Source organism: Populus euphratica, unplaced genomic scaffold (assembly GCF_000495115.2).
Source record: "Populus euphratica unplaced genomic scaffold, PopEup_1.0 scaffold871.1, whole genome shotgun sequence".
NCBI lineage: Eukaryota > Viridiplantae > Streptophyta > Magnoliopsida > Malpighiales > Salicaceae > Populus > Populus euphratica.
The window spans coordinates 58,485-69,180 of NW_011500729.1; the positions used below are offsets into that span (position 1 = coordinate 58,485).

Genomic DNA, 10,696 nt, shown 5'->3' on the forward strand with positions numbered 1-10,696 from the left:
AGTATAAAAAAGAAAGTGTAGTAAAACTTGAGGGAAATATTTAATAAGAAAGGCCTTAAAATATGTACAGAGATATAAGATATACTAAGTGAAATGGAAAAATGTTTTTAAGAACTTTTTTATCGTGAGAATTATGTTATCATCCTAAGAACAACATACACACACACACATATATATACACACACACACATATATATATATAGTAAATTAATTTAATTAGCCCACTAAAGCAATTAAATATTAATGCTAATGACTATCATTAATTATAATTTTATATCAACATCCTAGCATTTATGGTGTCACAATGTTCCATTATTAATCTATGAAGATGATCAAATGCCATTAATACATAGTATAATTTTATATATACAAAATTTGCAGCCAGCCATTGTGACTTACATCTTGCTAGCCCCCTGGATATTCTTGCATGGTAAGGCAACAATTTTTTCTTTAAATAAAAAAAAAATAGGTAAACAACCCAATGATTTTGATTCTGCTTACATTTTCACTTTATTAACTGAAATGGAATTGAAACTTTATATATGCTCATCTCTTTTTAAGCTGAGAGGAAATGGAGGGGCAGATCTGTAAAAAGATATGCAGCTGAACGAGAACCCTAGGGTTCAGTCAGTGTCCACAACTTGGCTAGCCCACAAGCGAAAGCGTCTCAGAATATATGCTCAATTTCATGATGTTGACTCCTCCTTGACTCTTGAAGAAAGCAAAGGAGGAGGAGAGCGAGTGTCTAGTGCTCGCCATGGGAATTATATAGGAATAGTAACACGAAAAGGATGGCCCGGGAAGGGCGACTTTTATAAAGCAAGCCCTCCATTGTCTCAAGTATACATGCCGAAGTGATCCAGATTGAAGGTTTCATGGTACTGGTTCGATTGTCAATTTCAGCAACTCCATTGTCTCTAAGCACAGTGCACAAAAGAGTTGTGCCTCTCTTGGTTGCTTTTTTTAATCCGGGTCGGCCGGTGGATTCGATTCTATTGATTCGGCTTGGTAGATCAATCCGAATAAAATATATATATATATATAAAAAAAAAACCTAAAAAAACTCAAGTTAATATCTGATCGGGTAAAAAAGTATAAGAGAAACCAAACATTTCTGTCTCTGTTTCTGAAAATCTGAAGAAAAAAAAGAAGCAAATAATACCAAACATTTCCTCAATAATTAGTTTATAAACATTCCCATTGGCATGCAATAAATAAATATATGTTTTGTGGCTCTATCAACGAAGGACTGCCATACATAGTATTGCAAAATCACTGGTCTTTTCTGTGATTATTAAATTAACTATGAGATTCATCAAATGTTTCCTCGAGTTTCATGATTTGTTCTTGAAGAATATTCCTGAAAAAGTATGAGAGGAAAAGAGTGCCCATTTGGCCTTTCAAACATATGGAATGAACCTGAGTTCCAAGCATCCTCAAAGTACCCTTTCAATTGGTTAGGATAAGCTACAAACTGTACTTAATTGAATAATATAATTATATTCCTTGTGATATTGGGTATAATTTGCAACTTATCTTAAATTCTAACGCAATTATATTCCTTCATCATGGTTTATGTTGATTTTAATTCCTTTCTGATGATACATTAACAGCATTGGAAACTGGGTTGATGCTGCGAGTCTATGGCTGGCATTGCGGTTCATAAGATTTAAAATCTTGAGATCTTACATGATTTATTATATTACCAAGAACAGAATAGGATAAGCATTAAGCTAAAGAAACACGACCCCCCTTTTAGTGATGAGATCTCTCTTTGATTAAAAAAAACTATAGCTTATTTGTTTTTATGTTTCAAAAATATTGTTTTTAATGGATTTTTTTTTTAAAATATTTTTGTAATTTATGATTATTTTGATGTGTTGATGTTAAAAATAAAAAAATTATTTCGATGCATTTATAAAAAAAAACTTTAAATTAAAAGCAACTACTATTATAATATTAAATTAATTTTTAAATTAATTCGATAACCTGATGGTTAAAATTTGAAACTACTAGTAAAATAAATGTTGTGTTTAGATTCTAATTACGAGGAGAAAGCTTAATATTAAATAATATTTGAGAGGAGAAAGGCCATAATGTAGGGATGATAGAAAGTTGAAAATTGTATGCAATTGCTTAATATTAAATAGTATTTGAATTGGAATCATCACTAATCACTACTAAATTTAGTAGTTTTATTAACAGAAATTTATATATGTGTTTACACTAACATCTGTCTATGATAATTTTATTGGTGGAATCATGGATGGATGATTATTTATTGTTGGAATTATGAATAGAAACCATCCGTCAAAACAAAGCTCATAGGTAACTCTATTGTTAATAAATTTACTAATGGCTTTATAGAGCATGTCAAAAACAATTACCGCTTCAATCCATCGGTAATTCTCTTGGTAAGTTGCAATGTCATTTACAATAATTTTTTCAACTCTATGAAATATACCAATGAAATAATTTTATTGGCAATTTAACAACTATATGGTTGTTTGTTGTAATTTTTTTAACTCTCTGGAATATACGGACAAAATTATTCTGTCAGTAACCTCGTCAATAATAATTTAAAAATATAAAATTAAATTTATATAAAATTCAAGTAATTAAAAATCAATTATCTTAATACAAAAACCAAATATTTATTACAAATTTATATATTCAAATACAACGGAACTAGAATAAAGACAACGCTGAAGGAGAAGGAAGAAACTAGTCATCCCCGGAACCGTGGAGTCAATAAAAAGGTGCACATATATAACCCATATGTGATTTTATATTCATTATCATTTAGTGTAGTTCTTTATAATCCACAGAAAGTTCATATTTTTCATTGAAATGGGTTATATGTTCTTGCACTTGTTGATCTAATAAGGCCATGAACTTCTAATACTAAGTGCCTAGGACCAATTGCAAGCATCCAATGATTAAAATACTATGTGTCATCCACAAGTTTTTGATTATAGTGTTAGAGAATCTGTACATGTGATCTCTATCGAGTCCACCTAATTTCTAACTAGAAAAGTTGTGGAATATTGAGTTGTGTTGAGATTGAGAGGGGGTTGTTTTGTTACAAAGAAAAATTTTACATGGAAGTAGAAATGAGGGAGGGAGAGAGAAGGGTCAAGTGTCAAGTCATAAATTAAATGTTACCGTCAGATTGACCAACAAAATTATTCTGATGGTAACTCTGTCAGCAATTCTGTTTGTATCAATGTCATGTCATCATATGATTTGGCTTATTAAATCTCATTGTAATACTATTCATAATATTATTAGTATATTCATGAACGAATTGTACCATCAGTAAATGTATTTGTAAATATTTACACGACATCGCACTATTTAGTTGTTCTTTATTCTTTTTATTTTCATTGTGATTTTCTCAGTATATATCAACAACATATTCTTATTCTTATTGATGGTTACCAACACATTTAGCAATGAAAAAATTAGGTCAAAAAATGTCACCGCAATATACTGATAGAAAAAATCCATTAGTGTTACTATTTTTATTTGTCAATATTATAATAGTAAATTTTACTTATTTTTAGGATTCTAGATTGACTTTGGTCATTCTTTCAAGCCACGAAAAAGGAATTTGAACAAGCATGTCATTAAATTCTAAAAACAAGGTCACAATCTTTTGAAAAAAGTTATGCATTGATGCGAGGATAGCATATGCACCTGCACTTGATCACAATTACTTGCAGCAGTAATTTTACGAGAGGACGGGGTGAGCAAATGTGATGTGGCGGCCATAGGAGCAGGTAACCTCTCCCCACCGAGAGGCGCCTAGCTAGCTAGGATCCATCTCATGCCTTTGATTGGGATCATTTTCCTTGCAAATCTGTTGATTTGTCTCTCATATTTTATGCATCAATCACGTTATATAATCTTCTTTACTTTTTCTAATAAGAAAAAACTATAATTGAGAATTTAATCTCAATCAAATAGATTATGATTGTCTATATTCTGACAACTAAGAAAGGTCCATTGTTCCACCCTTTGCCAAATGAAGAGCATCCATGGAATCCTAACATAATTTAAACTTCTCCCCACTAACCATATGAACTCGGATTAGTTTATGGTGTTTGTGAATGTAATTGTGATTATTTTTTAAAATAATTTTTTACTTAAAAATATTAAAATAATATTTTTTTTATTTTTTAAAAATTATTTTTGATATTAATGTATTAAAATAATCTGAAAATATAAAAAAATTAATTTAAAGTTAAAAAATTAAAAAATTTATTTTTTTCAAAAACATTTTTGACACACAAAAATAAATAAAACCATATATTTTCTCTATTAACTCAATCCATTTGGTTACTGAAGCAAACTCAAACTCTTATAACTGATATTTTATTCTTGATCAATAATGACTCTGGATCAATTGGCCAACTTTCTTCTAACTCCTACGGTTAATTAGTACTTTAAGCCTAGTCATTTACATTGTTCATGATAAATTTTAACTTTCTTTCCGTTGTTTGATTGCGAACAATTAGTGTTCTTGTATAGTAAATGTATATGAATGTTTATTTTTAGTATAAATAAAATCACAATTTCCAAATAGCAAGAAACATTATGGTTTTCAAACTATAATACGAGGAGGTGATAATCATGGTAATCACATCTTTGATCCTTCATCTGGACAATCTTATCAAGAAACAAAATAAGAAAACGCACATTTAAGCAAGTACGAGAAAGAAAGAAAAAATCATAGGACTTGGCTTGGACTCCCAAACTAGAATATGCTCCTTAAGCTGTATAGAAAACAACACAGAACATGGCCTGGAAGCTAGTTGTTCCTGTCAGTCTAGTAGTACTGAAAACAATAGGTACAAAACGGTGCTCATGCAGGACATATCTCAGATAAACCTAAGCAAATCTCTAAACATGACATAATTCCTAGCTTGTAAGGACACAACACTAATCATGAAGTCAGAGAGGCATCTACTAAAAACTAGCTAAAGTGGGAAAAGATTGGTGGGAACCCATTTTTTGTGGCTTCGGGTAGAAAGGAATAGCAAAATTCCTGACTTGAGAATATGACTCAGTGGTTTAGTTTGAGTTAAGGTTCTAATGTTTCCTTTCTTAGAATCTTTGACAGCTTTATCTTTCCTCGCCCTCCTTTTTCCACAAGGAATACATTCCGTGGCCATTTCTCACTTTCAAGCTCTTCCAACGCAGGAGCGCATGTGGTCAACAAAATGCAACCAGTCGACATCTTGCAAATATAACTCGCTCATGATTGCCTAGTCCTTAAATTTGATTCTAATCAGTACTGGTGTTTTTTCCTTCCTTCCTTTCTTTTCTAGCTTCTTGTTGTCCTCAAAAGTAAAATTATAGGTTAATTTAGTATCCATAAAGGGCAATGCAAGTACAAGAAAGAGCAAAAAAAATATAAAAATCCAAGTCCTTTCTCTTACCAAGTGTTGGGAAACATCATTATCTGGGAGAGAAAGGTAGCAACTGTTAGATAACCTAAAGTAAAAGTCAGGTATTCTCTTGTGTCCTAAGAAAACCAGAGAAGAGAGAGGATTGCCATAGAGCATTAGCAATGCTAACAATGGCATTTTGGCAACATCAACCCGCAGAGGTAAATAAGTACATCAGCTTTACCATTATGGGAAACGTCTGTGCCTCTAGACGAGAAGTGAAAGTTAAAACACTATGTTTATTCCATTCAGAGCCAGGCATTAACACTTTGGAATGTTACCTCAGGCAACATAAACACACTACTTCAATGATCAAGCATATTGCTTACTTGGAATTAAAACACCCCACATTTACAGCCAGGATTTGTATATTTTCAGTTCATTAGCTATCAAGGAAAACGTTAAAATCAGCAGCTTTTCTCTTGTTATGTTACATAGTAGTCGTTGTTACAGAAAGATGATCATCAATGGATGTGCAACTAATTCACACACAATGATTCAGTGATGCTTAGACCATTTATTGTGTGGATCTCTGCTAGAAATTCATAATATCATCATAAACCTAGCAGGATTCAGAGTTGATGACACTGATTTCGTTTCGCGAAAGCAACTTAATTTTGTAACTTGCAAGGTGTCACGCCTCTTTGCAATATATTCCTATCCACATGCCAGCAAACTATTTAGGAATTCTATGTTAGTACTTTACCTCAAGGTTTTTCAACAGATTCTCTCCACACTGCATAAAACACCACCACAAATCAGAATCAAGTAATCTTCCGGAAAAGGCCAATTGGAACTAATGTGAAGATTTTGTTCAAGGAATACGAATTTTATTTATGGTATTAATAACTAATGTCTTATAATTTCCATCATTGGCAATCGTTGTTTTGTGCATCTCTTGAGCACTCAGAAACGCTCACATTCATTAATAGATCTTATGTGTGTATCAAGTGGGTTTAACGTAAGTTGGTGGATCTGTTCTCCATAACTTAATACTCGAATTTATTCTGCATTAGCTGTTGATCATGTAGATAATATTCTCTTTTTTTTTTTAAATAGGTATGGTATCATTCCTGACGATAATCTCCAGAACAGATCCTTCATTGCAATTCAATAAAACAGCATAAGCATAAGGAACACGCAGTTGCCACATGCACAGCTTTCAGAAATGCAAATCCAGAAACAAATCATATTATTTTACTCGAGTCTAAAATAGCAGTTTGACATTTGACAACCTATGTGGTATGCGGATATCTTTTTTCTTCAAGCAGCTAATTAAGATGTATGAGACGCATATTTTCAAGTTAAATCAAATCTCTCCTATAATCATGTCAAAGAATTATTCCAATTCAATAACTCAAGTTGTATATATCTTTCTATAACACTTAAGAACCGTTTACGGAAAATCAAACAAAAGATATCTGAAAGCGTTCGAACAAAAATAAAAAATAACATAAAAGAGAGCAATTTGAGAGTGTAAAGATTCATACAAGAGAATCTGGCAAATGAAGGCGGAGTCAAGGGCAAGCTGTCATCTCCGGGGCAAGAACTGTCATGTCCTTCATCAAATGCAAGGAAGTAAGTACAAGTCCCAGGTGCTTTAGTATTCGTCGGTTCGGGGCCAACTGTCTTGTACCGATTGAAGAATGAAAAGAACTGGGGACCTTTCCTATTTTTTTCTGTGGGGGCTGAATCAGTACCAAACTTACTGAAGGAGACAAGAGAGAATGTATTCCTTATTCTATTCCTTGCCTTCAAACAATTGCCAAGGACAAGCATCTTTCCACCATTTTATTTTTATTTTTCTTGTTTGTATCTAATTCCATAGTTTCCAGGTGCCTCAGTCAAAAGAATCTACTCCTACGTTCTTCAAATAAAACAAGGGCTTGTGTCTCCATCTACTCCGTTACAGCATAGATAACATCCAGTTAGACCTCGTTTATATATGGTTCGTTTCAATACATCCATTGACAGCTGAAAAAGACCCAGAAATGAGAGGACGAAGAAGGTCTCAAGAGAACAGAGATATGGATTCCCCTAATCCAGGTCAGAAAAATTCTTCTCGTATTCGGGAATAAGATTCTTGCTTTTGACAGACAGACAGACAGACGAATGCGAATGCGCACACCTGAAAAAACTCAGGTGGGATCAATTCTGGCATCTAATGCAAGGCTTTTACATGTTTCGGACAGTTAAATGTGCTTAGGAATTCAAATAGATTGTACTGTCTTAGAATAGAAAGTGGAGCTAGAGGAGAGGTCCCACATTTAATAAAGTAGCAAGGACAAATCTCGTTCCATGTCACTGTGAATAATGGATTCCATGCCTCTCTAGCACCCCCACCCCCCAATCAGTGCTATAAAAGCATGCTTGAGCAGACCTTTGGTTTGTAAGCATTGGCTGAAGGAGATAACCAAGAGAAGTTGTAGAAAATCCTACTTCGAAATATCCTGATGTGGAATTATACCTGAAGAATATCGCATAATCGAGTTCGAACAGAGAAGATATCAGGTAAATACGCGCTACTAATCTTGTCCACAATAGTTACACTATCATTGCTCCTACAGCAAGCTAAACTTGATTGGATTTTTAGGAGATAGAAACGTACCGTCATCACCAGCATCAAGGAAAGAACATGCACTCTTCTTCAAGAAACTCAATCCCTCCTGAAAGACATCTGTTCCTGCAAGTTGGGAATGGCCCTGGGGATTCTGGACTTGTCCTCTCAACTGATGCAAAGCCTAGACTAAAGTGGACACCTGATCTTCACGAGCGGTTCATAGAAGCGGTAAATCAGCTTGGAGGAGCAGACAGTGAGTATACAAAAAAGGTTAAAAAATCCAACAACAAATAGAATAGTGAATTCAGCATACTCAAACGTTGTTCTTTATATTTCAGAGGCCACTCCAAAAACAGTTATGAAACTTATGGGAATTCCTGGACTTACCTTGTATCACCTAAAGAGTCATCTTCAGGTAAACCATTTGACATTATCTATCTAATCATTAAGGGAATATATCTGCCACCAACCAGTAGCTGCTTTTATAAGTTGTTAAATAGAATCAAGGCCCTCTAAGATATAGCCCTCCAGCCAATCTCGGAGAAAATCAAAAGAATGCCAGCCCTTTTATTGTTAGAATTGATTGTGGCAATCTGGTGGTTCCACTGTTTCACTAATTTTCTTCATTTGCTAAATTTGGTAAGAGAAAAACTCCATGCCTTGATGCTTCCTTTCTGTTTACAGATAAACAAGTACAGAAGTCTTGTGCTTAGGAGTGTCAACAGTAATTAGTGGAAACCCAAGTAGTAAAAACTACACTGTATTATGCAGAGCTTGAGAATAATTCCACACGTCTGAATGCTATAGTCTTGAATTTGCTTAGACCCACACATTGAAATAGCACTAACTCCACGTTTTCTTGTCAGAAGTACAGACTCAGCAAGAACCTCCATGGACAAGCTAATAGTGGGAGCAACAGGAGTGGTATGTAGAACAATGCCATAAAGTTCTCTCCATATGTTTTCAACTATTGATGAGGAATTAAAGATAGTTGCTCTTTTCTAATGGAAGGAATAAATATGTAACTTGATGCAGGTACTGTTTCTGTAGTGGGAGATAGAATGCCTGAAGTAAATGCAACCCGCATTAACAATCTAACCATCGGATCGCAAGCAAATAGGTATGATGAATTCATGCTTTATGTTCATCAGTCATTTTTCTTGTATTGCAAAACATTATTTTTCACCAAGACACAATTCTTAAATCCAGAAGCTTGCATTTCAGTGAAGCACTACAGATGCAAATTGAAGTGCAAAGAAGACTACATGAACAGCTTGAGGTACAGTTTCACCATCAATCTGTGTAACTACATTTCAGCTTTTCTTATTTGTTTGTGAAGATAAGAATTTTGTCTATTTCCTTATTTCAAGTTGACTAACTTACAAACGAAAAGGTTGCAGAGGTAGTAAAAGGTTTTAGCTACATTATGGTAATTTGTTCTGAAATGAAACAGGTGCAGAGACATTTACAGCTCCGCATAGAGGCACAAGGAAAATACCTGCAGTCAGTGCTAGAGAAAGCCCAGGAAACACTTGGAAGACAAAATTTAGGTACGGTGGGACTTGAAGCTGCCAAAGTTCAACTCTCTGAATTGGTGTCCAAAGTGTCCTCTAAAAGCCTGAATTCTGCATTTTCGGAGCTGAAAGATCTGCAGGGTCTGTGCCCACAGCAAACACAACCGACCCATCCCAACGATTGTTCAATGGACAGCTGCCTGACCTCCATTGAAGGGTCACAAAAGGAGCAAGAAATACACAACACTGGAATGGGGTTAAGGCCCTATAATGGTAATGCTCTCTTGGAGCCAAAAGTGATTGCAGGAGAACATGCGCTACAACAAGCCGAACTCAAGTGGGGTGAAGACCTAAGAGATGACAAAATGTTCCTCAGCTCATTGAAAAATGATACAGAAAGGAGAACCTTTTCAGCAGAAAGAAGCTGCAGTAATCTATCCATCGGTGTCGGACTCCAAGGAGAAAGGGGGAATGTGAGCAGTAGCTTTGCTGATGCAAGATTTAAGAGAAGGAGTGAGGATGACAGCTTCCAAGATACGACTAACAGAAGGATAGATGCAATTAAACTAGAGAACGAGAAATTGTCCCCGGGGTATAGGTTATCTTACTATGCTACTAAGCTGGATCTGAATTCCCACGGTGAAATTGATGCTGCTTCAGGTTGCAGGCAGCTCGACTTGAATGGTTTCAGCTGGAACTGAGAAGTTTCACATACGGTAAAAGTCGATCAGGGGATGATCCACCAAGGCAGGATAAAAGTCAACATGAAAACATTTTGCTTTCTCCTTCGGGCCGATAGGCTAGGAAACAATCACTTAAATCTCAGTTGAATAAGTTGCACCAGCAGATGTAGCTTGCACTCTAATGTAAATCAATCCAACAAGTGTAGCCTTTCTATCTTATGTATCATTTAAGAGTAGATGAATTACAGGTCCAGAAATGGAAACATTTAACTAAGCTGTCAAATGCTTATTTCCTAGTAAAGAATGAGATAATAAAATCTACTCCTTAATCATCATAAAATTACTCTCCTTTTTTTCTCATTCATATTACGTAGATCAAGAACGATGACCCAATGCCATGGTTCCTAATTCAGTATCAACACTGAGGATTTCAGAGCAAGCAACATGGCATTTCGATGTGATTTTCTATTTCATATTGTGTTTAAT

The 10,696-nt window shown here is 34.6% G+C and overlaps 1 protein-coding gene across 4 annotated transcripts; it reads left to right on the top strand.

Moving 5' to 3' along the window:
• The first annotated feature begins 7,827 nt into the window (after positions 1-7,827).
• Positions 7,828-10,484, top strand: LOC105116174 (uncharacterized). 4 transcript variants are annotated; one of them, XM_011013386.1, is made up of 8 exons: positions 7,828-7,964; positions 8,047-8,266; positions 8,352-8,428; positions 8,880-8,937; positions 9,049-9,133; positions 9,223-9,292; positions 9,467-10,240; positions 10,277-10,484. In XM_011013386.1, the coding sequence occupies exons 2-7, from the start codon at positions 8,089-8,091 to the stop codon at positions 10,226-10,228; spliced, it is 1,230 nt and encodes a 409-aa protein (XP_011011688.1). In that variant the 5' UTR covers positions 7,828-7,964; positions 8,047-8,088; the 3' UTR covers positions 10,229-10,240; positions 10,277-10,484. The 4 variants fall into 4 exon arrangements, with proteins under 4 accessions (XP_011011688.1, XP_011011689.1, XP_011011690.1 ...); XM_011013387.1 differs by having other exon boundaries at positions 7,829-7,964; positions 9,226-9,292; positions 9,467-10,484; XM_011013388.1 differs by having other exon boundaries at positions 7,829-7,964; positions 9,238-9,292; positions 9,467-10,484.
• Positions 10,485-10,696: the final 212 nt, after the last annotated feature.

Excerpts from the sequence above, each read along its gene's own strand:
- LOC105116174 (XM_011013386.1), top strand. The coding sequence starts at position 8,089 with ATGCACTCTTCTTCAAGAAACTCAATCCCTCCTGAAAGACATCTGTTC. Across the intron at positions 8,267-8,351 it reads TCAGCTTGGAGGAGCAGACA|AGGCCACTCCAAAAACAGTT; the intron begins GTGAGTATACAA and ends TTTATATTTCAG. Across the intron at positions 8,429-8,879 it reads ACCTAAAGAGTCATCTTCAG|AAGTACAGACTCAGCAAGAA; the intron begins GTAAACCATTTG and ends TTTTCTTGTCAG.